At 41.3% G+C, this 27814-nt stretch overlaps 4 protein-coding genes across 4 annotated transcripts; 1 reads left to right on the top strand and 3 right to left on the bottom strand.

Moving 5' to 3' along the window:
• Window positions 1–529: 529 nt before the first annotated feature.
• Window positions 530–13148, bottom strand: foxk1 (forkhead box K1). Its single transcript, XM_029505335.1, has 10 exons — window positions 13133–13148; window positions 11684–12985; window positions 8229–8444; window positions 5476–5671; window positions 5219–5365; window positions 4714–4907; window positions 4268–4440; window positions 3933–4193; window positions 2896–3069; window positions 530–2706 (listed from the first exon to the last, which is right to left on the bottom strand). The coding sequence occupies exons 2-10, from the start codon at window positions 12127–12129 to the stop codon at window positions 2474–2476; spliced, it is 2040 nt and encodes a 679-aa protein (XP_029361195.1). The 5' UTR covers window positions 12130–12985; window positions 13133–13148; the 3' UTR covers window positions 530–2473.
• Window positions 13149–14026: 878 nt separating this feature from the next.
• On the bottom strand, window positions 14027–18319 carry LOC115048902 (cytochrome P450 3A40-like). The gene is made up of 13 exons (XM_029510761.1): window positions 18186–18319; window positions 17991–18084; window positions 17551–17603; window positions 17079–17178; window positions 16873–16986; window positions 16455–16543; window positions 16216–16364; window positions 15978–16105; window positions 15835–15901; window positions 15582–15742; window positions 14930–15156; window positions 14630–14792; window positions 14027–14322 (listed from the first exon to the last, which is right to left on the bottom strand). The coding sequence occupies exons 1-13, from the start codon at window positions 18257–18259 to the stop codon at window positions 14233–14235; spliced, it is 1509 nt and encodes a 502-aa protein (XP_029366621.1). The 5' UTR covers window positions 18260–18319; the 3' UTR covers window positions 14027–14232.
• Window positions 18320–18609: 290 nt separating this feature from the next.
• LOC115048893 (cytochrome P450 3A30-like) lies at window positions 18610–23310 on the top strand. Its single transcript, XM_029510747.1, has 14 exons — window positions 18610–18786; window positions 18888–18981; window positions 19107–19159; window positions 19298–19397; window positions 19819–19932; window positions 20028–20116; window positions 20540–20682; window positions 20775–20902; window positions 21123–21198; window positions 21287–21447; window positions 21555–21622; window positions 22144–22302; window positions 22612–22774; window positions 22889–23310. The coding sequence occupies exons 1-14, from the start codon at window positions 18716–18718 to the stop codon at window positions 22988–22990; spliced, it is 1521 nt and encodes a 506-aa protein (XP_029366607.1). The 5' UTR covers window positions 18610–18715; the 3' UTR covers window positions 22991–23310.
• gpank1 (G patch domain and ankyrin repeats 1) lies at window positions 23164–27630 on the bottom strand. Its single transcript, XM_029510773.1, has 4 exons — window positions 26347–27630; window positions 26109–26250; window positions 25943–26018; window positions 23164–25068 (listed from the first exon to the last, which is right to left on the bottom strand). The coding sequence occupies exons 1-4, from the start codon at window positions 26761–26763 to the stop codon at window positions 24627–24629; spliced, it is 1077 nt and encodes a 358-aa protein (XP_029366633.1). The 5' UTR covers window positions 26764–27630; the 3' UTR covers window positions 23164–24626.
• Between the last annotated feature and the right edge of the window lie 184 nt (window positions 27631–27814).

Consider the following 27814-nt stretch of genomic DNA (forward strand, 5'->3'; position numbering starts at 1 on the left):
TTCAGTGATAATTGGATTTATTCATTTCTCAGTTTATTTTTTGGTCGTAAATGCCCAGTTGCCCTGAGCTTCTTTTAATGGGACCAACAACCAAAACCCACTCATTCAATTAGCAAACCGGAGTAAAAAGCAGGAACACCTTGGCATGTGGGACATTTTGATGACTTTACACTTTACTGTAATAACTTCAGCACTAACGCTGACACTTAATGGGATTTTGCCATCTTTTTTTTCTTAATTAATCCTCACACCCAAACACACGGAGGTAAAGTGTTTTTTTTTTTTTACAAGTTTTGTTTTACTCTCAATTTCTGATTCACAACTTTGCAGTTAAAATTTGTTTTTGTGCATTTCAAAGTTTGTATGACGTTGACCTGCATGTCTCTTGTTCTTTGGTCATTATTTATACTGTTAAAACGATGGTACGTAAGAATAAAGACTGTTGGGTAATTGAATTTTTCTATTTTGAAAGTCAAATATAAACTGCTATGTAACTGGGATCAGAAGCTGACCCAGCATGGCTGATGTAACATGACACAATAGAATAATTACATCAATGAGGAATTTTAATTTGTGCTACACATTTTAACAAATCACAAAACAAAAACATTTAAAAATACTTATACTTCTCTATTTCCAGAATGTTTACGTATTGATGACAGCCGTTTTTACATATAGCAAAATATTTTTTCTTTTTTCCAAAATGAGAAAATACCTTCTAAATAGCTTTGTCATTAGCAGAAAGAGCAGCATACAATCATTATGCATTTTTTATTTAAATTTTTTTATATAATGTGCAACAACAATCACTGAAGTCTTGCGCAAATTGTGCCTGATTGCCAGCTAAAAGTGAGGCCTGTGTGAGAACATTCGGAAAAGCTAAAGGCAGAGTAAGAATGAAAGTCGAGAGGGTGACGAAAGTGCTGAATATCTAATTAAGGCAGTGTCTGTGACAAGATCTGCCAACAGCTTGATGCCTCTGTAGAGACTGCAAAGATAGAGACCGCTTGCTGAGGAGAGGGGGAGAGGTAGATTGGGAGAAAAGGGAGGGGTCTTAAAGAATGAAGCAGAAATGAAAGCAAAAGAGCTGGGAGCTAAGAAGAGAACAGCTGTCTAATGTACCATACACAGAGAAAAAAGAACACAAAAAACAGACAAGAGAGCAGTTGAAATTTGTGTGGTCGTGTGTTGGTCCCGCCCTTCACCTGATAAAACTGATACAAGTCTACTAATGCAACATAATTGTCACCATTGTAGTGTTGCAGATAATGTACTGTTAAAGAAGCGCTGTGTTAATCTAAAAAGGTAAAGCCATCTAAAGGTTAAAATTAAATGAGAAAAAACAATGTAGAAATATTTAAGGCTTTGTGGATTATTACATTAATGCTTCGCTGTGCTAAGACAAAAACAGTACGCACAGGCTGTTCCATTTCTCCTTTTACCACTACTGAAACAAGAATAAAAATTAAAACAATCAGTTTGTCTACATTAGGTTAGCTCCACTTCAATCAACACCAAATAGTTGCCTCTTTTTTTGCCCTTCTTTGCTTCAACTTCACTGCCCAATTACCCAGATCATCTGGAACCTGGAGAGCTTTAGACTGCTGAACCAAACTCAGCTGAAGTGAAGCGAAAACTAAAAAAGTCCTGGTTTGTTACTCTGGGATTTCCTCCCATCTCTATCTAGTAAAAAGGTGTCTCTTTCTTTGTGTGTTTTCTAGAGAAGACACCTCACATTCTGGTCTTTGCCTCAATATTCACGTTTCATTTCTGAGAGCAATGCGCAACCTGTCTCATTTTATTCTCTCAGGATTGCCTTACAAAGAGTGCTATCATATTCATAACAGTTTCCCAAGACTCATTAACCTGCTCTGCAATTAAGCCTTCTCTCTACCCTTCCAGCCACAAAAAAGTTTAACTACACAATATATCATTTCCGGTCATCACAGTTTTTTCTGTAGATGCAGGCCATTGAAAACTCTGAACTTACATTCTCTGGTTTAAATCAGGCAGTGAATCTAATCAGAAGTGCAAGAGAGGTGAGTTCTTTGGCCTGAGAGTGATAATAACCAATGCATCTGAGATATTCTCAAACATTCACATAAGTAAAAGTAGTGCTGAAATGATTTTAATGTGCATATTGCTTCCATATGCTTAATGTCCTTACTTGTTTGTGTCATCAGTGAATGGTGGATTACGTGTTTTAAAAAAAAAAAAAAAAAAAAAAAAAAGCTGCAGAGCTGGAAAAAGTCCTGAAAGATTTACTTACTTTTAACTTCAGCGTTATTTGAAAGTGAAATCTTACTTTACATCAAAATACATGTTCCTTAGAATTTAATCCCCAGTGGAGAAAGGCTGCCTGTACATTTTTGGCCATGTTGGCTGCAGTCATATCAAATGAGTATAAAAGGTGAAGCAGGCAGGGGACCATTAGGAGGCTGTCCGTTGGGTACCTGGTGAGAAGGCCTGGGTGTTACTTCCTTGGATCATGGGTTTGTGATGTCATAGCAACAATGACTGGCTGCTGAGCAGGTGTGACTTGGTGCTGAGTCGAATCAGTCCCGCCCTCGTCCTCCATCTTTGGCCGCTTGGCCTGGGGTGCGCCTGGCTGCTCAGCCAAGGTTTCTGCACTAGGCTGTCTGCTCACAAGCACTGGGGGAGAGCTGGAGGCCTGTGCAGCCAAGATCTGGAGAGGGCTACTCAGGCCTGGGGGGGGGGGGGGATCAAGAGAAAGGCAGTTTTGATAATTAGTTGGAGTAAATGTGATGTGACACAGTTTGACTGCAGCCTCTGCAGACTGTGGCTTTAGATTAGTAAAAAAGATAACTAATAAAATGGCAACTGATCATAAATCATCAGACGTATTCAGCCTGCATGCCGCTGCAAAAATCTTACCAGATGAATTAGCAATGCTGGTTACTGTGGCAACAGCAGCTGTGGTGTGTTTGCCGTTCTGGGTGACGGGACGAACAGGAAGTTGATGTAAACCTGGAACCAGGTTGCGCACATCCCCGCCCTGCACCACACTGTCCACAGTCTGGATCACTCGCTCTCTGTTCAGCTGGGCTTCTGAGGGAAAAATATATTTCAAACATGCTAAATGTTTATAGAGGCGCTGATCCATAAACACAACCAAGATAAGATAGAAAATATTGATTTCAAAAAAGTTTAGTTGGATATTTTCCTATGTTAAGCACTTCAATCGTCTCGAACAACAAACACATTCTGACAACGAATACAGTTCACTCCTAAAACACAGCTCATCCATCCAAATGAAGGACATTATACTAAAAAGTACAGTCCTCAAATCATCATATAATGTGCCATAAAATATAAGAGAGGCTTTATCTCACTATCACTTTTGTTCCTAATGGTTATGTACCTGAACCTGATGGAGCTATTTGACTTTTGGTTGGGTACATACATTGTTCTGCACTTCCTGAAGGAGACCAAATGCATTTCTATGATTGCCCTTTTCCGTCCATAGATTTACTTTATATTACTCCCTAAAAACTCTCACCTCACTCCTGGAATTACTGACCGTAACAACTCCTACTTAACTAAACTGACAGAGTTAGTTAGATGTCTTTGCGTCTCCAGTGAAAAATACAATAATCCGAAATCTTTTAATACTTAAAACAAACGTATGAATTCTTCAGTGTGTGAATTTAGTGGGTAATTTGTTTTGACGTGATTTGATTTATTTAGCAGATATAAAAAATGGAATATATAACACTTGTATATAAAAAAACTGGTTATAGAATAGGACATATGTAAGGAAAACACAAAAAGTGTGTATTCTAAAATGTTAATTCTTCATTGCTTGTAGGGAAAAGAAAAAAAAAAAAAAAAAAAAAAAAAGTCAAGCAAGAATTATTTAAGACCAATATGTCCCAAAGAAGAGAACAGCTCTCCTGAAGAGAAAACCGTACCTCTGAGCTCACTGCCCTTGCCCTCCGATGTTCCAACAGAGGGAATGCTGTAACCATTTGGAGGGTTGGAAAGTGCAGGACCACTTGTAACCACTCGCATCATGGTGACAGAGGGCTGAGGGGGGTTCTGGAGCATGTGAATGGGCTGGACTTGGACACCACCACCTGGAACCAAAGCAAGGGCTTTCCCAGGGCCTGACGACAGGATTGTTGGGTGAGGGGGTGCAGCCATGATGACAGGCTGAGCACTGACTGGAGATCCTATAGAGTGTGAAAAGTTAGAATTTGTTTGTGTTTCAGTGCATTTTGTTTGCATTCATTGTGTGGGTGCTCACCTGGGGCGCTCTGAGAATATCTGTACTCAGGTGCAGACGCCAGTTTGTTAGCCAGCTGTTCATGGTGGTCATTGGGGATAGGAGAGCCCTCCCTGCTCAGACATTCAGGAGTCTGCAGACCACTGGATGGAGGAGAAAGAAGTCCTTGGTGGGTCGGGGATGCAGGGGCGCTTCTGAAAAAGGAAGGCAGAGAGTAGAGACCAAGATACAATTAATATATTTAGAGATTTTTGGGAACATTCAAAGCTCCTTCACTGCCAATACCTTCTGCTGAATATATTATCCTAAAAATTAGACTTACTTTGTTCTATCCAATCAAATGATAGCAAGGAGCAGAAGCAGAGAGAAGGAGGGGAAAGAGTTAACCAAGTCAAGAATTCAGAGACGGCACACACGTGTGACAGCCTCGTGTTTGCTTGTGCATACACACGCAGTCACCGTCTCACCTAGAAGACAGAGGTCCGAATGGCGTCCTAAAGCAAGCCACCCCTCTTTGTCGTCTTTTCCTGAAGGCTTGCTCCACCAGCTTGCTCTCAGAGGCGGAGTCCACACGCCAAAAACTCCCTTTCCCAGGTTCATCCTGAGAGCGGGCCACTTTCAGAAAGTAGCGGTTGAGTGACAGATTGTGTCTGATTGAGTTCTGAGGAAGGTAAAATAAGTATTTTGTCAGTAGGCACATAGAATTACTAAAACCTAGAGCCAAGGGAATTAATAAAAAAAGAAACTCACACCTTCATACCAAATACATACTGAATTATATATTGGTCATACAATGGGTCCAAACTTCTGAGACCACTGTACATATACAGTACATTTATCTACAATTACACCCACGTGTGTATCTATGTGTATAAACACAAATATAATGGATTTCATACATCAACTAACAAATGTGTCTTTAGGCAAAAACACAACCATAATGTAATAAATCAAACATACAAAAATCCCTACCTGCCAGCCCTTGTCTGCAGTGCGATAGTAGGGGTAGTGTTTGGTGATGTGGGCATAAATGCCACTGAGAGTCAGCTGTTTGTCTGGAGCCGAAGAGATGGCCTGGACGATCAGCTGTGCATAGGAATATGGTGGCTTGGTCTCATCCTGAAAGAGCAAGACACAGGTATTAATGAACATACGTCCTCAAGAGCATATTGTGTAAGAAAGTAACACTTTCTTCAAGTAAATGTAATTAGTTACTCCTAGCTGTTCACCTTGGGGCTATCTCCACCAGCTGACTCCCCCCGCTGCTCACATCCCCCACCTCTATGCTCAGAAATGCTCCGTCTCTCAGAAACAGCCTTGGCGGCATATTCAACTGCTAACTGGAGGTCAGAGGTCACGTTGCGTCCATAGCGATACCCTGATGACCCTGCCCCACGTGGACTAGCTGGACACGAGTTAGGAACACTGAAGAAGAGAAGAAGGAGTCTGTGTAAGTGTCTTTAAATGATGGTTGAAGGCCACTTTTGAAAGCTTCCGTAACGGCCGGAACAAGATGATCTTTCTCGAGTCACTTTACAGCTTCATAAAAATCATTGAGCAAAACAAACAAACAAACAAACAAAACAACAACAACAACAAAAAAAAATCTGTTTTGAAAATCAAGGTGATGTTAACAGCTCCCCACAAATTATTGTATGTGCCTGACAGAGTTCAATTCCAGCTGTCCTGTATTCATTTATCACTTCTAAATGTTTAATAATCCCATTCTGAAACAGGCCCTTTGACACTATAACAGAAATATAATGAAAAAGTTAAGTACTAAGTGTGGCTGAAACTGCAATTTTTTTTTATATATATGAAATGTTACTTATGTATATGAAGGCCTTAAAATAGCAGAGGATAGAGTTAGTGAAGCTTTGCCATTTACGGTCATATTTTAGTTTTTGAGGTACATTTCATATAGTGTGCAAGCTGAAATACTGAAGCTAATTTGAAAAATTATCTATATTCTTCATTTTCACTCATCTCTGAATATGACTGGAGGAAATTAACGTGAATCCTTTTGTCTTTTTTCTATAGTTTAATTCACATTTAATTTGAAATATCCAGCTGGCGTAACGCAGTGAGATGTAAACTTTACATGTTCAATGTAATGTTTTCTTATAGGCATAAACAGGACCTAAGTTTGAAAAATCATTGCAGCTGAGATCCACTTTGTTTTAGACATTTAAAATGATCATAAAATACTGAACAGTGGGCAAACTGTTGCATTAATTATTAACTAGCTTTTATCTGTTGCTGTCAAGTAAAGTCAACACTGCTTTCTGGGAGAGTCAGCGTGCTTTGATTTGCCTTTGGCAGCAAAGACCCACAAATATAGACAGAGCAACACACAGAGGGAGACACACAATATGTTTGTATTTTTTGGCTGAGGAAACAAGGCTACAGGCTGTGTTTTGAAAATGGCTCAGTACGCTCAGTTCTGCAACAGGAATGAAGAGAAACAGAACTGTCTCACTGTTGTCAGGCACTTCACACATAAAAAAACATCATTGTATCTCTAATTATACACTCATTAAGTTGTGTTCCTCCATGAGAGAACGAGGTACATCTTTTCTTTCCTCTAACAGCAACCATTTCACCCCCTCTGCTTGTGCACATGGGCCAGCAGTACAAGTCACTCACAGGAGGAGGAATGTTATTATATATAGTTCTTTTGAGTTGCCAAACCGGAAAGTCACTCTTACCAGCTTGTGAAGACACTGTTGGTGTTTTTAGAGGGAGCATGTGCTTGGGCACATTACTCTTCCGCTCTATGTATTGTGTTTGTGCACTGATGAGGAAGGTGACAACAATCTGCCCGAAAAAGGCCACAGTTAAAGTGGTTGAGAGATGTACGAGCAAACGTCTTTGCTCTGTGTGTTGTGTGTGTGTGTGTGTGTGTGTGTGTGTTTGTTCACGTGTAACAGAACAGGAGCCGAGGCCTGAGTGGGAGGGGTGGGGGGGCTCAGAAAAGGAAACCACGAATGGACGGAAAAGCGGCCCGCAGGCAAAACAATCTGCCTGATAGCCAATCGTGCGCCTCAAAGCTAGAGCCATTCCATATAAGGCATGCACACACAAGCTGACATTGGTGGGTATGTATAATGCACGGATACACACACACCAGCAGAGGGTGCACTCAGCACCACCACAGTCTGCAGGCCCACATGCTGCAAACATTTATATAGCCATGATTTTCAAACGTGCTATCACAGCTGATTAGAGTGCAGATTTCCATCTAAACAGATTTAGGGCATGAGTGACGAATAAACCTTCAATCATATTTTCAGTAAAATTCGCTGAATAAGTCAGCAGCTTTTTGAAACCGATGAAACCGGAACACATACTTTCAAGTCAACACAGATGTTAACGCTAACATCAATACAGAAACACACATTTGAGAAGAGGGGGAAAGCTAAACCACTTGCATATAATCTAACCATCTCACCATAACATCTGCAAACTTAGATGATCATTTCTGCTTCAGGAGAAAGTTCAGTCTGGGAAATTGTATACAATCATTTTTTGAGGTGCATTTAATTTATTGACCTTTCCTCTTCTATGCTGCTGTATTTGAGTTATCTTATTAAATGCAATTTTTCCAATCAATGTTACAGTGGCAACAAAAATATATGTTGTCAATTCTATTTACAAATTGCATCAATGCACCTATCCAATCACAATAATCCAAGATGTATTCCACCAAAAGGAGGGGAAAAAAATGACAAAAAACTAATAGCAGCAAATCCTCAAATTCAAGTAGCTAGAGAGAGGAAACATATATTTTAATCGATCCATTTGATGATCAATCAATCTAGTTATCAAAGCTTCGCACCGACCTTCAATAACCACAAGTGACGTTTTTTTTTATAACCTACTTGCCCAGTTATTAAGTGTGCATGTTACACACTGTGTATGCATCAAGGAAGGTGCACCTGTTGGTGTTCATATCTGTGTGTCTCTGAGGGTCTATCCTTACCTGATGGTGCCTGTGGGTGAAGGCAGTGGAGAGCCAAATGCCCTGATGTGATCTTCATGCTGTTGCACTGTGGGAATGCTGATTTTAAGAGGTGAAATGTGTGGCAGAAGTTGGCGAGGGGGAGGAGAGGGTTGCTCTTTCTCTCTGTGCTCTTCGGCCTCCAGGAGAGACATAAACTGGATCTTGATGACCGTACTGGGAAAACGAAACACACACCTGCAGAGCAGAGGAGCAGGAGGTAGAGATCGTGGGAGCCATGAGACAGAAAATGGAAGAAAGACAAGACAAAACGTTATTAGCACATTTTACCTCGTACAATAACTGACAGCTAAGCCTTTACAAGGGACTGTGCAGTTGTTGCTCCACAGCCTGTTATCGGATCACATGATCTTCCTAAGCAGACAAACTTGTCCTGAACAGCAGATGTACAGATGATCCTTTTCAGAGCATTTTACAGACTTAGTCTCTTAAACATTAGAACACAGCAACAACTGGGCAAACTCCATCTGCTGAGGAAGATCACGCGAGTCAACTGAAACCTGAGAACAGCTGGTAGATGGACCTTGTGACGAGATTATTTTGCCGACTATGGTCTCCAAGCACAAAAGCAAAATTCAAACATTATTATATACTTTTAAGTTACACACAGTAGGTATGAGTCCAACGCGGCTCTTTCTGTATTTAGAAACATCAAATCTCTAAGGCAACAATACTTTCCTTTTAACTTTTAACTACAGGGGCTTGTTTATAATAGACACAATATCTATTGTCAACACCTTTCATGGACAAGAAAACCAGACCGAGCTAGAGTTCTAGACACAAAACCTGCTAGCCTGGATTTCCTTTTCTCTTCTTTTCGCAGGTCTGAACAACTGCCTCAATAAAAGCATGGATAAGTAAAATACCCAAGTTGGTTTCAGCCAAAACAAAACACTTAAAAATAATTATATGTGTGAGGATTTTTCTTTCTTTTTAAAATGTAACCTTTATTTACTAATATACATAATTTTTATTTTTCCCAGTTGGTACAGCATTCGGTGCAGTGAATCTTTTTGGCAATAATGATATCATCTTTGAAGAAGAGACTGAATCTCTCCTAATTTAAGGGTTGCTTAGCTCCAGTGAACATAAGAGTCAGGCCTCAGCATGAAGAAGTACAAGTGAAAAGAAGGATCACAAATGTCTTGTAGTCGCACCAGTCAGTGATAAAACTATGTTCCATCCATTTTCCCTAATTTGTCTCCTGAAAACTGCTGCTGCTAATCTGAAACCAGATCCATGCACAGACCGCTCACAGCTGTCTCTGTCTAAAGCAGGCCATCCCCAACAACTGAGTGTCCACAGTGAGGGAGGAAATGAGCCTGTGGAAGCTCTGGGGGAGCTACAGGCTTTCTTGGCTGAGATGAAAGAGACTGTATATACAACAGCTTCATCAGCCCCTGCTAGCAAAAAGAAATCCACTGTTGAAAGAAATCACATGACATTTCAATAAGGTTTTGCTATGAGGCATGAGGAAGACCTTAAGAAGAGGGAGCAAAATTAATCTTCTTTGTAATCATACAGAATACTGCACATCACACAGGATAAATTGTTCCCAAGATGGTGGTGAGATTCTTGCACTGGGTGGATGTGTTATTGCTGCAGGCCAATTTAAGGTTCTCTAAGTAGAGGGTAAATAAGATACATAAACACAGTCTGCTATCACTTGTAGAAAAACTATAACTTGGGATATCTGTTTTACAACAACACAACATTCCCAACTCTATATGAGAAGAGCTTATAAACAACAGAGTTAATGTCCTGGTGCAGCCAAGTCAGAGTCCAGGCCTTGGTCCAATCCAGATTTTGAGGGAGGACCTTAAAACTGCTGCTGACTCAGGATACTGAAGGACCTTGACAGAAAAAACTGGGATCTGAAGGTCAATCACGATGAAATAGACCAACCCCACAAAAAAAAAAAAAAAAAAAAATTCAAAACAGCAACTTTGGGGTGCCCTTTCACGATTGACTTGAAGCAGGTGAATACTCAAAGAAACCAGCTGTTTTATGTTTTGTTTTGGCTCAATCTGTAAACAGAAGTGTGTCTTCCAGCTAAACAATCACCTGATCGACCCGATGTGAGTCACTGTTGTAAAATGTTGTAACTATTGTAAAAGCATCAGGACAGCTAAGAACATGTACTGGCGCGCTCCAGATTTGACTCAACACGGCTCGGTTTGTGATCTGGACTGACACAGGCTGCAGAGCCAAAACCACACATGCAAAGATGGCTGTGCTGGACGGGGCCTCGGCTTGCATGTCTTGTGTTTACTCCATGTGCGCCTGCAACGAGGATGTCATGTCAGCATGCACTTCCTACTGAGTGGCCGACACACCCCCAAACAGAGTGGACAGCCTATCGGAGAGGAAGAGGACACAACCCTGCTAACACCGCCCTCCGCCCCACCCTGCCACCGACTCACACACAGTCAAAGTTTTGAGTTTCTCCGAAGGAGCCTGCGTTAAATGAACCGGTGAGCATTAAAAAATAATAACTTCTGACGGTGCTGCAGCGCCATTAAAGCTAAGAAAACCCCCAAAGCCCACAATTAACACGACAAGGTTCACCCAGATACAACACGTATAAAGCTCCACTACAAAAACAAACACATCTCTCCGCATACGTCTCGTGAGCTCAACTGTCAGGGGTGCGTTTGTTTACATTACTGTTGACGTGACGGCGACACGTTGGCTAACAGCCTCACTACTTGCTAGCTAATATTATCCGTCTGAAAACCGCTGAGACGCAAGTTTTGTCCAGCAACTACAACAACAACAACAACAAAAAGACACAAATGTAGATTACAAAAAGAAAAGTATTTATAGTTCAACAATGTGGAAAATGTATTTTTTTTCCTCTCGCACAATGACAACAAATATCAACTAACGGCTACCTCCTAACGCACGCGCTAACTAGCTTGTAGTTAGGCCACATTAAGCTAAGTTTGCTACGAGCTAAAACCGTCCGTGTTAATTCATCAGAGGCCCGAAAACATCTCAGCGCAGTCTGAAAACTTTGTTGGAATTAAAAGTGAAACGTACAGATTGAATATGTTGCACCAAACCGACAATAATCGTGTTTTTTTTAGCCGAACAGCCGCCGGATCTAAAGGCTGTCACGGCAAACTTCAGGATGTGTCTCCCGTTTGAATGCAGACGTTATAAATAACCTCCATGACAGAAAATCAAGACAGCATCTCCATTAAACAACAAACAAACCAGAAAAATGTGAAAAGAGAAACCAACACGCGTCTTTTGGTGTTTTAGCTGCGGTGACATGGGGGTTACAGAGCGGACAGAAAATGAACTGTTTTCCCGGAGCTGTCGAGCCGTAAAGTTGGGGTGAAGATTAGAGGAGTCCCGCAGCCGCAGTTAGCCGGCTGGCGGCTAAAGCTACCGGACCGGACCGGACTCACTCTCTGGGCAGCGGCAGCGGCGGCGCCCCTCTCCGCTGGAACACCCCGTCCACGAACACGCCGTTCTTGCCCAGGCAGCGGAGGGAGAAGCCGCTCGTCTCGTCGTAGGTGATCTGCAGGTGTCGCCGTGAAATGAAGCTCGAGTGGCCCATGTTGATGTCCACGGAGCCGTGCGACGAGTTCCGGCCTATGGTGACCGTCCTCTGGCGCATGACAAACTCGAAGTCCCGGCCCTCGAGCCTGGCGAGGGCCTGCGGGGAAGGAGAAGCGAGGCGCACGGGAAGGATCCCGGAGTCGGTCCGGGCTTCCATCAGCGGAGGACCGAGGAGGGCGAACGTGGGCTGGTGGTAGGCGTGCGAGGTCACCGCGACGCGCACCGGGCTGCACGGCGCAGACTGCAGGGCAAGCAGGGCTCGAGCTCCGGTATCGTCCCGGTAGTCTGCCATCTTCTCTCGGAGGGTCAACACACTCTCACACACAAACACACTTTACTTCTCGCACACACAGTTGCAACGTGAGGGCTTTTCGGCACTTGTTCACTCCGCGGCCGTCGGAACAACATGGAGTCCGGGTCGGCGCAAAACCCGGAGCGGAGCCGCTGCTGGAGCCGGGCTGCTGCTGCTGCGTTCAGGGACCCCTCGTATTAATGCAAACCGGGCCCTCGGTTCCCGGACTCTAACCCCAAACAAACATCAAGACCTCAAACTCGTTGTTGTGAGCGGCGTCCGTGCAGTTTATTGTGAGTGTCTGTCAGTTTTACATCGTGGCGTTTGTCCAAGTGCACAACGTGGAGAACGCAGCCTGTAAACATCAGAAATCTGCTGATGTTGGTGTCTTTAGGCTGACCTCCGGTGTCCAGGAGGGGGCGCCCTGACTCTGTCACAGCTGACACACAGGCTTGCTGAGTGTGCAAAGTGTTGAGCAGATTGGAGAATGTGTGTTGGAGCTGTTACGAGTGTCTACCCTGTGCTGCTGGAGAAAAGAACTTGATAACTTTTCAGATGCTAACTGACTCTCAGTCCATGTGAAGTCGTCTCCAATAATTTATTCTGACTTTTCCTTTGCTTAGTCGCTCATCCTTAATCCTTCACGTACCACCAGCTGCAGGTTCCGTTCCTTGAACGTCACATCTGGACGCCTCTGTCGATTGGCTACAAGTTTGTGTCGTCACAACAGAAACATGGAGGCTGAGTTCAGTGACATCTGGAGATTCGTGTTCTCCTGAGGTGTGTTTCAGAACTGATCATTTCCTGCATTCGTTCTCGTTCATTTCTTTTAAGGATTGTAGACGTGGAAAAGTATCTTTGCACATTGTTCCGTGAAGAAAAAAGAAAAAAGAAAAAACATGAACATTTTGTAGCCTAGTTATTAAATCACACCAATTACAGACACGGCTAGATTTAATTGTGTTGTACACATTGTGCTAAATATTGTTGAATGAAAACGGACCAGTCACTTCGGCTCGGTGGAATATCACAGATTTCAGCTCTTTGCAGGTGGCCTTTCCCTGAGTCCAACCCTGAGCCATGTGGTGTCTGCAGAGAAGCTGGTTTGCCCACCTCCGACTTTTTTTCTGACTCCTTTTTATCGCTAACCTCTGTTTATAAACATGGAAAGAACAAGATGGCTGAAAAACTCGGATAATGGATTCCAGAAGGAGCAGGAGCACATGGGTGGTCGAATTAAAAAATAAATAAGGTAATTAATAAAAATCAAAACCATCCACTGGAGCACGCTGCTGGATTATAATATTCAGAACAGGAGAGCCACTTAAATACACAACAATGCTATCCGCAGTACAGCGCCTCATGTACTTTAATACAGACATCTGGTAATGAATTAAATTATTGTTTGTCTGATAAATGAATGAAGGTCTTGTCAGACTTTCAAATTAAGAATGTATTTTCCTAAATTAAGTACAAAGATGGGGGGAATGGTAAACACATGTGCAATCAGCCTGCTACAAATGTGAATGTTTCCTTTATAAAACGTGGTTTTGGTGCTGATAACATCTGTGATGGTGTCCATGGACAGACTTTAAGCCGATGGGCTGCTGATTACAGAAGGCTAAGAAACTGATGCTATTTTGTGTTTGTTGTTGTTTTTTTTAATTAACTCACTAAGAAAATATGGCCAGCCCTTTCTTACAGAGACTCCTTTGGCCCATCCATGTTATACATGGATGTTATTTTCTTTACATAACCAAAGCCCAAAGCTCACACATGATGCTCTATAGGTTTGACAATCAATTCATGTTTTCAAAACGTAAGTGTATGTATCTAAAGCTCTCTGTCATACCACAATCATACAGCCACATTTGAATCATTTGCACCGACTACAACATATGTTGCTCTAACAGTAATTTTATTACATGTAGGAAAACACATTCTTTACTGTAAGCATAGATTAAAAGATTTCTCATCCAGGATTTAGGTCAATAAGAAAATAGTTTAACAAGAACAAAAAAGAGACTGTGCTATTGCACTGAAAAACTATTAGTTCTGTATATGCACAAAAAAAATTATAAAGAATCTTTCATATTGTTGGCTCTAGTTGGAAGGTTCAGAGCGCGGCACCAGCTTCAGTTTGATTGGTCGTTTTGGCGCAAGCAGACCCTGGATGTCAAGCTCTAAGGGGATCTGGCACAGCATTACATGTGAAGAGAAAAAAGCATGAATAAAGTTTTTGTTTTTTAAAGACAAAATACAGCTTTGTTATTTTAAATCAAACAAGTTGGAGGAAATCTCACGCTAAAACTTAGATGGTGCTGTAAGTCATTTGAGGTCAGTATCAGTAATATATTAAATTTGATGGTCAGAAATTTAATTCCATAAAAGCCTTAATATCCCCATCAAGCTAGGCAAAGATAATGTTTGAACATGATGACTCCTCCACCATAGCAAACAACAGTATTCTGGGTCTGAACATGAACATCTGTTGTCTCACCTCAGTTTCTTTGCACGCAGCAAAGCTGTACCTCTGGAGGATTTCCACCAATGCAAGTTTCATCATCACCAGAGCAAATCGCATCCCGATGCAGTTCCTGGGCCCTGCTCCGAAAGGCATGTATGTGTAGGGGTCAATGCTCCCCTTGTTTTCCTTGCTAAACCTGTGGATATATGTACAAATACGTACATTAAGGAGCAGAAACAACACAAAGGTCTGCAGAGTCCAGGTCCTCTGTGTGGCAGTTTTAAGTATTTATTGGCGGCTTTGACGAAACAAACATATAAATCCCTCTCATACCTCTCAGGTTTGAACAGCTCTGGTTCGGGCCACAGCTGAGGGTCCCGTTGCAGGGGCCACACAGGGACCATGACCACCATGTCTTTTGGAATCACAATGCCATTTATCTCCACAGTCTCTTTGGCCACACGCTCCAGACGTTGTGCAATTGGGTACAGCCTGAGAGACTCATTGATGACGCTGTCTAGATACTCCATCTGCATCAACGCCTGGTACTCAATGGGAGCCTCCACAAAAACACAGACACACGTGAGCATTACTGTGATGGTTGACACCCAAATTTAGATCACAGCATAAACAAAACCAGTGAATAATCATATATCGCTCCAGTTGTACTGTAGCCTGCAAGTTCTATTTCTGTCATCTTAGTTCGGGCAAAAGTGGAGCCTTTTGAGACAAAAACCTCTGTATGCAACCCATCAAGTAAAAGCAGACGTGATGTTTGTAGTTAAACATCTACCATATCGGCTGCTCGAGGAAATTCACCAGGTAATGTAATCTATGAGTTGTCTGCTGACACATACTGCCTAACGAATGAAGTGTGTGTCTCCTGCCTCCAGCTGGCTAAAATCCAACGAAGGCAGCTTTGAATTTATTTCTTTTAAAACTCGCTGCTGTCTCAAACTTTGTCCTCTCCTCACTCTCTACTTACCTTGTTAGAGAAGGTGGAGTCGATCTCCTCCTGCAGGCGTTTCATGGTATGAGGATTTGTCGCCAGATTGTAAGCCAAGAATGTTAAAGAACTGCTGCTTGTTTCATATCCAGCAAAGAGGAAAATCATGGCTTGAGAAAGGATTTCATGATCACTTAAACCTGAAGAGATAACAAGAATTTGGGAGTTAGAATAGCTTTTACTTTGTGTTTTTGTGTGTTTACAGAACTGCTGCTGTGTATATGTTTATCACCTTTATCTTGGCCTACTTCATTATTTTTCTGGGAGTCAATCATCAGCTGAAGGAAATCCACACGACTCTGAAAGCAGACATCCATGAATGATTTGGTATATTGGTAAATTTATGAGTATGCTTATACATACATACATACATACCTTTGATTTGCTAGCCTCTCGATTAGACTTAATTTTCTGCAGTGCTGAATAGAAGAATTTGGTGACAGAGACAGGGAAAAAGGAAAACTCCAGTTTTTCAAAAAAAGGTGCAGTGAAGGGGAAAACAGCTGAAAAGACACAAAACAAGGACGCCAGAGAAAACATTCGCATTAAGTCTTTAAACACGTTTCAAGTTTCTTAATAACTGTATTTTACAAAGGTGAAATGAATACTGTACCAACAGTGAGGAGAAGAGGGTCCAAAAAGTCAAACTTCAGCATCTTTTTGATGTTAGTGACAAAAGGATCTGAGGGGTTGTTGAGAGAGTCTATGTCTACACTGAATGCTGTGCTGGTTACAACATCCATGCTGTAAGGCCCAAAGAACCTAAAGGAAACACAAACACATCAGTCAGCCTTGTCCTTTTGCTGAGGCTATGCAATATCTGCAATCAGTCACAGTCATTAGTGGTCTTACTCCTTCAAATCCAAGGCCTCTCCCTTTTCTGCCTTCTTATTCATGCTTCTTATCAGGTTAGCAGAGTGATGCTTCATTATGCTAAACATCTGAGCAAAAACCAACAAAGATAGAAAAGAACAGTCAAATAAAAAAATGTCAAGAAGTTTGAACTAGAAAAGACAACCAGACTGACAGAGAGCTGTTGTTGTTGTTCCTCTTCATCAGGATAAATCGGAGAGTCACCGAAGGTTGAAATGGGAAAAGATTTTTTCTGCGATTTCAGAATTCAAAATACTTTCCTCTCTTTAGGACTGACCATTCCAAAAATAAAAAAAAATTCAAATAAATGTACTGCCCAGACTTTGGTAGAAACAATATTTTGCTGAACATGCAAAAAGGCCAGAGTATAAGAAGAAGAGGAGGAGGAAGGTCTGACCTCTTTCAGTCTTCCTGAGGTGAAGCTGGGTGAGAGGACGCTGCGGATTCTTCTCCACTGGTCGTCTTCAGCGATGGACACGGCGTCGTACAGCTGTCCGTTCAGACGAAGGTTCTGTAATACATTTAGAAAGCAACAATACATGAGGGCAAGTGAACTACACAGTTGGAATGAGTGACCAAATGAGTTATGTAATGTGGGCATACTCTGCGGTTGGTGAAGAGGGAGTAGCACTCCTTAATCAGAACGGTTTTTATCATGCCAGGGTCTGTGATGCACAGTACAGGCTGACGGCCATCAAAAATGCTATATGTGATAAGAAAAGAACAATAATAGGCCCAGTGAGATTATAATGCAGTCACATATTTATTAAACAGGCAGCCAATAATCGACTGTAAAAGCCACGCCCACCGGAAGGGAAAACAATCAGGAGCTCTCCATTCACTTTGTATTGTGTGAAGGTGTCTCATGTCAGCAAACACAAACTCACTCCCCAAAGCTGCTGTGTGGTAGGGTGATCTGCTAACTGGGTGAAGAGCCCTGATCTAAGCTTTTAGAAGCTGCCGAACAGGAAAAACCAGAGAAGTGGAAACAGGCTGGTAGACCAGAGTTTCTATGGACAGCAATCAGATGAATGCTTTACAACATCATAAACATGTTACTGTATGACAGACTCACCCCCATGTCTTTCCATACTTGTTGAAGCATTCTTCATCAAAGGTAGTGATGCCCTAGAAAAACCACACCGATTAAAACCACAGTCCACCTGCTTGGAAATGTTTGTACATATTAAAATATTAAAAAAAGTACGGATTTTACCATTTTAAATAAAGCTCTGATGTCTGATGTTTTAATTAATAAAAAATTTTACAAGACAAATAACTTATTTATACTTATTTACATCTGAAGTTGAAACTTATAGATACTACAGTAAAATTAAAAGACAATTATTTTCATATTAAATTTACGTTTTCTCATACGTTGTTACAGTACAAATACTAATCATATTAGCTAACAGTAATGCTGCCTTAATATTATATCATTTGAAATTTTACAGTCCAAATGGAGTTTTTGCTTTGCGGTGCTGGTGAGTTGTATGGAGGGAAAGTTCTACCAACCTTTCTGTAAGACAGCATTGTGCCAAAAAAAGGCAGTGGTTTGGGACCAGGGATGCCCATTTTTTTAAAAGTCCCATAAGGCCAATAGATATATCTGTAAAAAAACACAGAGAAGAGAGATTTCATTATCACACATGGAAGTAAAAACATAAACACAGTACAAATATACTTGGCCAAATATTGTCACACACTTACACAAGCAACAATGTGATGAAAGCAACCAGGAGGGTCCATGTCTCAGCAGAGAAATACGAGAGGAAGTCCATCATGTCGTCGTCCCTCTCTGCTGTCAGTGGCAGCTCGAATAAGCTGCCTGTCCGGTTGCATTCCTAAATGTGTGAGAGTTGAGCCAATGAGAGCCAGGTGGGTGAATGATTGACAGGCAGACTGGGCAGGAGTTATGATCTTTCATTAGCTGTGATCTGTAACACTACAGTCCTGTGGCTTTATTTATTACATTGCTTCTGTTAAAGAGAGAAGAAACAGCTTTAGATTTAAATAATAATAATAAAAAAATCGGCATTTTTTTGTTCCTGCCTCTTATTTGTTTGAGTGTTGCAGGAATGCATATTTCTGTGCAAAAAACAAAACAAATGTCCTTCTTGTGTGTGTTACTGAGGGGCCACAAAGGGGTTAAAAAAAGGGAAAGGAACAACTTCCTGTTGTTGCAGTCGCACTTCAGGACAAACTGAGATCAATATAACTTCACTGAGCAGGAGATAATTATGGGGTTTCTTCCATTCTTCTCTTTAGAAACATGGATTTTATTGATCACATTTTGCTGCATATTTGTTATGTAAGCATTAGAGATTTGCTTTAATCAAAGCTTCCTTCCTTTCAGGAGTCTGGACAACACCGTTAACTTTGATGGTTTAACTCTCTCCCCGTTCTTTAAAGGTACGGCCACTGGACATACGGAGTCTTTGAGAAGTTGGGAATCCCTGGACCTAAACCAAAAATGTACTTCGGCACAGTTGGCAGGATGAACCCTGTATGTCAATAGTTCTGCTCAATTTTGAATAATTTTTAACTTCATTAAAAATGTATATTTCAGAATGAGGGTGAAAGCTATAATGTATATAATGTATAACTAACACTCAATATTTAAATTACTAGGTGTTCTACATAGAAGATAGTTTGTTGGCACAAAAGTATGGAAAAGTGTGGGGGTGAGTAAAAAAAGAAACACAACACCAAGCTGATCACTCTGATATCTGCTGAATCCGAATGAAAGCAAATCTTGTCACACTGAGTTTTACACTGAACGCCTGAAGTCTAAATGTAGTTTCTGCTCTGTAAATGTCCAGCATGTATGAGCTCAGGAAACCCGTACTGGCTGTGATGGATCCTGACGTGCTGAAAATTGTCCTTATAAAGGAGTGCCTCACCCACTTCACCAACCGGAGGGTGAGAAGAACTTAGAGTTGATCAAATGCAATCATAAAGCAGAACAGGACTCTTTATTTTGTAATTCATCATGAAGCAAAGAATAGAAATTGTGAGAATGTGTTTACATGTTTGTCAGGTCACTGGGTGTGAAACGCATGGTTACTGTCCATAACAAAAAAATATATTTTTCCCCTTGGTAAACCCAGAAAAACACAAATTAAAAAAAAATCAGGTAAGCAAATTAAAGCATTAAAAACTGATTTCCAAGATTTGTTATACGTCAAATTGCGATTCCAATAATCTCAATTTAAGTCTTTTACATCATCCTGAAAGCCAGTTATTGTGCTAACACCCACATCTGTCAGACTAACAATGAACCAAAGTGAAATGTAATAATAAATGTTTATGTTCGAAGCATGTGACCGTTATGATCCTTTAGAACTTGCGTCTGAATGGGGATCTCAGCGATGCAGTCTCCATCGCTGAGGATGATCAATGGAGAAAGATTCGCAGTGTCCTCAGCCCCTACTTCAGCTCTGGTCGTATGAAAGAGGTAGGACTCGTCTTTCTTTGAGACACATTTTGGGTAGATTAAATTTAACCTAAATCTTATTCTAAATCTTCATCTTCTCTGTTCTTCTTTTTAAGATGTTTAACATCATGAAACATCATTCCCACAAATTAACAGTGAAGCTACAGTCCAGTCTGGCCAACAATGATGTCATTAATGTTAAGGAGTAAGTAGCGAATAAATGGTTATTAAATATTTAATGAATAAAACCTACTACAAAGAGATGGCTGCATGACAAAACCACAAGAGTATGCAAACAGTCACAAGGTCACGGTGTAGGAGGTGAACTGTGTTACCTTTGGACAGTTTGCTTTTTCCACCTGTTTCAAGTCCTTGTGCACTTGTGAATTTACAGCTTTCTTCCAACAACAGAAGTAAATTAGGCTTTGAAAGTTCAACCTGAGCTGTGCTGAATTTTCCAAATAACATTGAGTTTCCATTATAGAAAAACACCACCATGGTGTTTTTTTTTTTTTCTTCTGAGAGGCTCAAAAATCTGTGATTTTTCATGAAGACTTTTCTAAATGCATCTGACCTGACTGTGCCGTCTTATTAAGAAGCTGTGATCAGTACCATGTTTGTGTCTCAGGTTCTTTGGGCCGTACAGTATGGACATTATGATCAGCATCGGATTTGGTGGGGACATGGACTTCATCAACAACCCTTCATGTCCCCTCCTCAGTCAGGCTTCCAACCTGTTCAGATTCTCTATTCCTCTTTTTTTTTTCCAAGGTATTCTGTTTTTCTATCCAACCATTTTTCTTTATATCCACTGGGAGCTTTAGTGAGTGCAATTATAAATATTTACCTTTTTTCTGTCTCAGGATGTTTTCCAGTCGTTCTTCCTCTTTTGGAGCTTCTGGGTGTCTCTTTCTTTTCCAGGACTACGACTGGCCACTTTAAAAAGATTGTTGAGAAGTTCAGAGCTGAACGTAAAGGAAGCTCACACCAGGTCTGGAACATAACGATTATTATATTCCTCATGCTGAATCGTGACAGCAGTATCGTATAAAATCTGTAACAATCAGAGGCAGAGATATTAGCAGATGAAGATGGATGGAAGAATAACCTCAAAAACTGTATCACTTTTCAAATCTCTAATCTCTGTTATATAACACAACCTATCATCCACATAAAACATGACGTTTCAATCAACTTTCTCATCCGTTCAGAAGTCACAAGATTTGCTTCAATATTTGACCAACTTACAGACGGTCAATGGGCCCAGAGGAGAAAAGCAGAATCAAGGTAATTTAACAGTTACATCAGCCACAAATACAGAAGCAAAATAACTGACGCTCTCCTCTCTTTTCTTTCTGTTTCCACATCCTGACAGGCCTTTCTGATAGTGAGATTGTTTCTCAGCTAACAATGTTTGCGATGGCGGGTTATGAGACAAGTGCCATCACTCTTACCTTCTTGGCCTACAACTTGGCAAGAAATCCTGAAATCACGAAACGTCTGCAAGAGGAGATCGACACTACTTTCCCCAGTAAGGTAGTGAGGAAGTTTCTGGTGGCTTTCTGCATTTTATTTCACGATAAAACCGGTTTTCTAAAAAAATCGTGTTTAAAAATAGTGTTTAAGTTTATACAACTCTTCAGGGTCCGGTCCAATACGAAGCTCTGATGCAGATGGAGTATTTAGATGCTGTGATCAAAGAAAGCCTGAGGTAACGTGAAACTTATAATGATCTGAGCTGGTTCAATGTCAAGTCTACATTTAGTTACAATGCCAGTGAAACTGTAGATAAAATCTGGCCTGAGGATCTATATTTCCGTTGATGCCTCTGCCACTAAAGAAAAATGATTCCGGATGCGCAGTAAGTCTACATCCATGCCAGCGGCACGGTGGGACTGCATGCACAGCTGATTGATGTTTACAAATAAAATATTAACATTTGGCAGGTTATGGTCTCCTTGGCTGCCTCAAAACAAGCCAGAGCTGATAGGTTAGCAGGGAATCCAAATTTTGACCTGATGGAAAATTTAAAGAGCAACCTCCAGGAAGTGTGATTGATCCAAAACGTTGTCATACGTGGAGTCGTGCTGCTAAAAAGAAAACAAGATCTACTCATCCAGCAAAACAACAGAGGAAGTCTGGGGCAACCTAAATACAACGTTTAGATAAGACGCGTGTACGTTTGGGGTCATTTGAAGGACTACAAACTACATTATCCTTATTTGTGATTAGGCTCTCCCCTCCAATCCCACGTCTCGAGCGGCAAGCAAAAGAGACTGTCAAGATCAATGACCTCACAATCCCAAAGGACATGATTGTGATGATTCCGGTCTACGCTCTGCACCGAGATCCTGAACTGTGGCCCGAGCCCGAGGAGTTCAAACCTGAGAGGTAGCAGCTGAAACGTCTGAGTGTTTAAATGTTCAAATTGTTTAACAAGATATAAAACAATTCAAAGATCATTTGTAGAAAAAAAAAGGGTCAGGGAAAAACAAATGTTATTCTTAGAGGACTGCAAAGGCAAACGCTGAGTCAGACTGAAAATGAAAGATTTTCCTTAATTCATAATAAAAAACAGGCTCATGTAGCAGGCAGAGAAAAGCAAAAAGTTATAGAATCAAGTACATGTTGAACATTTTGTCCTCAGATATTTGCAGGAATATTCAACTTTTTACTTTCTGCTGTTTCACTGTTTCCCAGATTTAGCAAAGAGAACAAAGACAGCATCAATCCGTACACCTACCTGCCGTTTGGCATGGGGCCGAGGAACTGTTTGGGGATGCGGTTCGCTCTGCTGTTGGTTAAATTAGCCTTGGTGGAAGTTTTGCAAAAATTCAGCTTCTCAGTCTGCAAGGAGACAATGGTAAATATTTTTTAATGAGTTCAGAAGCTGAGGTCATCACGGTCTCTGCCTTTTCTGCTATATAATATGGCAGAATGAAGAGTTTCTGATTCGCTGAATTCGTCCATTCCACAGATCCCTCTGAAGATGGATGCCAGCGGGATACTCGGACCTTTACATCCAATCAAACTAAAGCTGGAGCCTCGTTCAACTGATTCAGAACATGTGGACAAATAGTGATCATCAGTACCAAACAAGGCTGGAAAGAAATAAGGATTTGTCATGTGATCTGTATCGACAGTTGATTTTTGGAAAAAAACCCAGAGATGCAATCTGGAAAATACAAAATGTTATATATAAACCATAAATATATATATATATATATATATATATATATATATATATATAAAACAAAGCACTTGACAGATGTACAGATGACCCAACAGCATTGTTGATATTTAGTAAAATTGTGAAGTAACAGCATGTATTACAATAAACAAATAATAATAAACACATTCTTTATACTGAGCTCTTGACAATCACATAATGATCATTCCCACACTTATATTTTCTGTTCATCATATTTCCCTGATTTGTTTGCAGAACTTCACTGCTGCATGGAAGCAACCTCTGAATGTTATGAGATTCTTTTAGCAGTGACTGCCTCAGCCAACAGAACTAAACAGATTGTATAAAGTCAAATAAATAGTCAAAGGACATGACACATTACATGTGGAGACCTATAAACACATAAAAAATATCTAAAAACTAAGAGAAAGTTTAATTACATCTGTTCTGCTGATTCAGCTTTATGATGTATTTCAAGGCTGAACTTTCACATAACACAACATTGATCTGCATTACATAATATGACTTTTGCCTTTCTTATTTGTGGAGCAGGAGATTAAGCTCTACAAATAAAAAACCTGATTATCAACACAGACCAAAGAGCATTTTTGGGGCCAGAGTGGACTGAAACACTCCCTAATTATTCCTGTATTCATAGTGACTGTCATTAATCTTGCACGGGGATTAAGGTGCCCTGATTAATGTTCTCACTAACAAATGTGAAAAACCAACAGGTGAGCAGTGAAAGGACGTCAGTTTCAGCCAGTCCAAACTGGTGCAAGTATATCCTGTTTTACTGTTCGAGGTCAACTCAACCAAAAGTATCTCACAGAGGCTGAAAACAACGTGAAGAAATGGGAGCTGAGGTGAAAAGCTGATATAGCAGGCACGCACAACCGTTTGACTCACAGCCACGTGTAGATAGGTTTGCTGATTGAGGTGAGAGGGATCTTGGTGCTGCTACAAAAGGAGAGGTCTGAATAGTTGCATAACATATTCTCCATTCATGACACCTGGTTACTGCAGCCAAGTCAGGAAAATGAACAGATACAACTTAAATCTGAGTAACTGTTTAACACGTTCAGACCTACAATGATCTCATTTCTTTTCAAACCAATAACTTCATGAGACTTTTTATGTGATTTGGTTTTTATACTGCCCTGTAAGGCGGCCTTGTATTATGTCTAGTGTTATTTAGTTTTTTTACACACCATTTTGACCTTTATAAAAAAAACAAAACAAAGTACTTCCTTTCCCAACTCATAAATTATTAGTATCAGCATTTTCTGTGGCTCATTTATTTTTCAATAATAAAAATCTGTTATGTAACCTTTGAAACAGTCTCAGTGAGTCATGGGTAAAAGCACCACAATAGGTGATTACACAACCTAAAGGAACAGGAACAACTGTCTCTATGGATAAAAATCCAGCCCTTCAGAACGTGCCATGGTATTTATTTTATGCTACAAACTGATACTTCTCATCTGAGACACTTTGAGAAAAGCTTTTAGGCTGTGAGCAGGTGTCAAAGATAAAAGGAGGCACGGAAATCTCTTTCCCAGTTTTTACTCTTCTGTTCCTTTCTCCAACTTTCTTTCTTCCGCTTTCCCTTTCCTTCCCTCTCCTCTTTGTCCTTGGACGGCAGTTTCACTGCGTCGTGATCCCCGGCTCTGAAGTGTGTGACTTTGGCTCTCTTCATCTGTCCATAGCCGAGACCTTTCTGGTCTCTCTTCAGCACAGTTGGCACCGGCTGATGTGGCCCCTCTCCTTCTGGCCCCAGTCCTGTTCCTGGTTTCCAGCCACAACGAACCATCATCTTGTAGCTGTTGCTGGAGGGGGGCAGACAGTAGAAAGGGGTGGGCGGTGGACGGCGAAGACTAAACTGATGCAGAGTGGATGAGCGATGCGATGACTGACTCCCGCTGTACTCGCTGCAACACACTTCACACCATTGAGGCTGAGGAGCACTGAGGACAGAAAAATATTAAAGTAACATGTTCCCTTCATCTGTCGTCAAACAACAGTCGGCTACCGCTGGCTGTAATTACTCCACCTGTTAAAACTGGCAATAAAGGATTAGAGGAAACTGTTCCTCTTGATTTTTTTCTATAATGCAGTAGGAGTAAATAAAAATTGTTGACACATCTTTTAACCAAACTGACAGTTGTGAATCCAGAGTCCTTGTTACCCATTCTCTTCACAATTATTTTGGTCTATTATTTATGGGATGTCACCTTTTATTTGTTTACTGAATCTGCTGGTGTAGCCTGTCCTCCACCTCCTGCACCCTCTACACTTTCATGCCCCCTACCTGAACCAGGGTCTGTATCCCCACCCCGCTTTCACTGGTGCAGTTGGTGAGAGGTCAGAGTAGTTGACGGTAGTGCTGCTTGAGATAGCTGCCTTTGTGTGAGGAGCAGTGATGGCTGGCATTAGGGGGTGACTCTGGGACGCCAGTGATCACTGTCTAGCCTCCTGGAGGTGTCGTGGGACTAACTAGACGAAACACCAGTGAAAGGAGGTTCCCACCTGATGACCCCACAGACATGTTAGCTATCACTGCTCACTGGGCTAGTTAGATATTATCTGTAGGGCATATAGGCAGGGCAAAGTTTGTTGTAAGGGAGTTTTTGTGTTTACTAAAAATGTACTATCCAGTATGTAGTGTTTGATAATCACTTTAGATCCATTTGGAGGACGCAGTCTGTGTTGCTGTTTAACTGAACTGAGGTGTGTTTGGTGTTAAACAAACAGAACAGGTGTTCCCGTATTGCTAAGCCTGTCTAAAATCATTTAATTGATGTCTTGTTGATTTGGATTTAGAACTTGGACTGTGCTAACCAGCTTTCAGCATGTGTCTCTCTCTGAGGACTTCTCCCGTAGCTCTCCAACTCCTCAAACACTTCATTGTGGCCCGCTGGGAGGAAAATTACACATTGATTAGTTTGATTTTATTGAAACAGTCAAACACAAATATAAAGTTGTGATAAAAGCTGCATGTTTCTACCTTCCAGAGCGAGGTCTCTGGCATCCCTGCCCTGCATATCGACCACTCCAACCCAGGCTGCTCCATGTTGCAGCAGTAGCTTCACAACAGCTCTTTGTCCAGACCAGCTGGCACACATCATAGCTGTCCAGAAGAAAGTATCCTTGAGGATGGAACACAAGAAAGTAAATACAACAAAACAACACTACAAATATTCTCAGGCGTCACTTGAAAGCACACCAAGATGTCAGTATTATACCTGGAAGTTTATGTCGACCCCCTTTGAGAGCAGCTCCTTGATGCCGGGCAGGTCCCCCTCCTGGGCACAGCGCAGGAGCCTGAGTCCCCGGAGCTCTGCAGCTCTCTCTGCGGACTCTTCGCTTCCAGCGGCCCGTGTTTCCACATCTGAACGGGTTCGATGCTGCAGCTCTTCAGCTGCTGCTCTTCTCCTTCTCCTGGCTTTGTGTGCACATGTGTCTGGTCTGGAGGACTCTCTCTGGCTGAACGCACTCGTCGGTCCTTCTCGTCCTCGATCATCCTCTTTCATCACAGTTTCGTAGAACTGTCTGGCCTCTTCTCCGCTGAGGACTCTTCCTGTCAAAGTGCCGGACCGTCCTGCTGTTTCAATGCTGAACACATCCTGCTGACTGGCAGGAGTGAAGCCCAAAGCAGCCATCAGGACGAACTGTCATCTGACTGAGCGTTTAAAATACAGAGCTGTTTCTGTCCGACAATCCGTCTGCTAGCTAACTGGTGACGAGGGATTCTTTTGTCAAGCTAATTTTTAAATAAAATTTCCGACGTCATATTTAACCAAAAGCTGTTTTTCGTATTTTCTTTCTGAATAAAGGAGTCAGCTTTCCGCCTGCTTGGCGTCACCAAGGTAGTTAGCTTAGGTTAGCATTAGCATTCATACACACAGGCGGTTACTAAACGGAGGTTACCTTAAAAACTCGGCTAGTTAAAGCTGCACAAGTTGTTTAAAACTAACTTGCCTTTAAAGTCGGACACCGGGAACACAATTAAATCTTTTCTGCCATTTTAAGAGCTTCAAGAGCTTTACCTGAAGCTACGATACCGACTTCCTGTTTGTAAACCGTGACGTCACGAATCTGAGTGCTGCCACCTGTCGGCCTGGAGGCTGAACTCTGTGAATCAATACTGCCAATAATCATCATCATCATCAGTGAGCATCAAATGCTTCAGTCCTTTAAATATCTGGATGGAAGTGTGATATTCTGTAAGTCAGGAATCATTAAGTGTTTTATTAAAAACCTCCTACAAACAAATGTGTGTGTTGTGTTGTGTTGTGAGTTTTCGTCCCTCTCAGTTTAAGCCCAGTAGCACCCTCATGTGGTTGGATGGATTTCACTGTGGTGGCCCATTAACAAACTAACTACAGCTTTCTTTTCATGTTCACTCACCGAACCGACCTTATGATCACAAATATACTTTCATGTTAACTTATCATTTGTATTTATTTTTATTCATCTTGGTTCAGAATTAAAAAATTGTCCGTCTCTTATTTTGGAGATTATGGTAAGCCCTCTTGACTTCATGGTAGGTATCTGCCTGGGATGCCTGAACTGCCTTGACAGTTATGTAACCTTGCCAGCTTCATTCATTTGAGTAATTAATGGTGAGACATTCCCCGATAGATAATTTGGTGGTTTATATGGAGAGAGAGTCGACTAGTATCATTTGAATATAATTCTAATAATGCAGTT

The sequence above is a fragment of the Echeneis naucrates genome, chromosome 1, assembly GCF_900963305.1.
Source record: "Echeneis naucrates chromosome 1, fEcheNa1.1, whole genome shotgun sequence".
Classification (NCBI taxonomy): Eukaryota; Metazoa; Chordata; class Actinopteri; order Carangiformes; family Echeneidae; genus Echeneis; species Echeneis naucrates.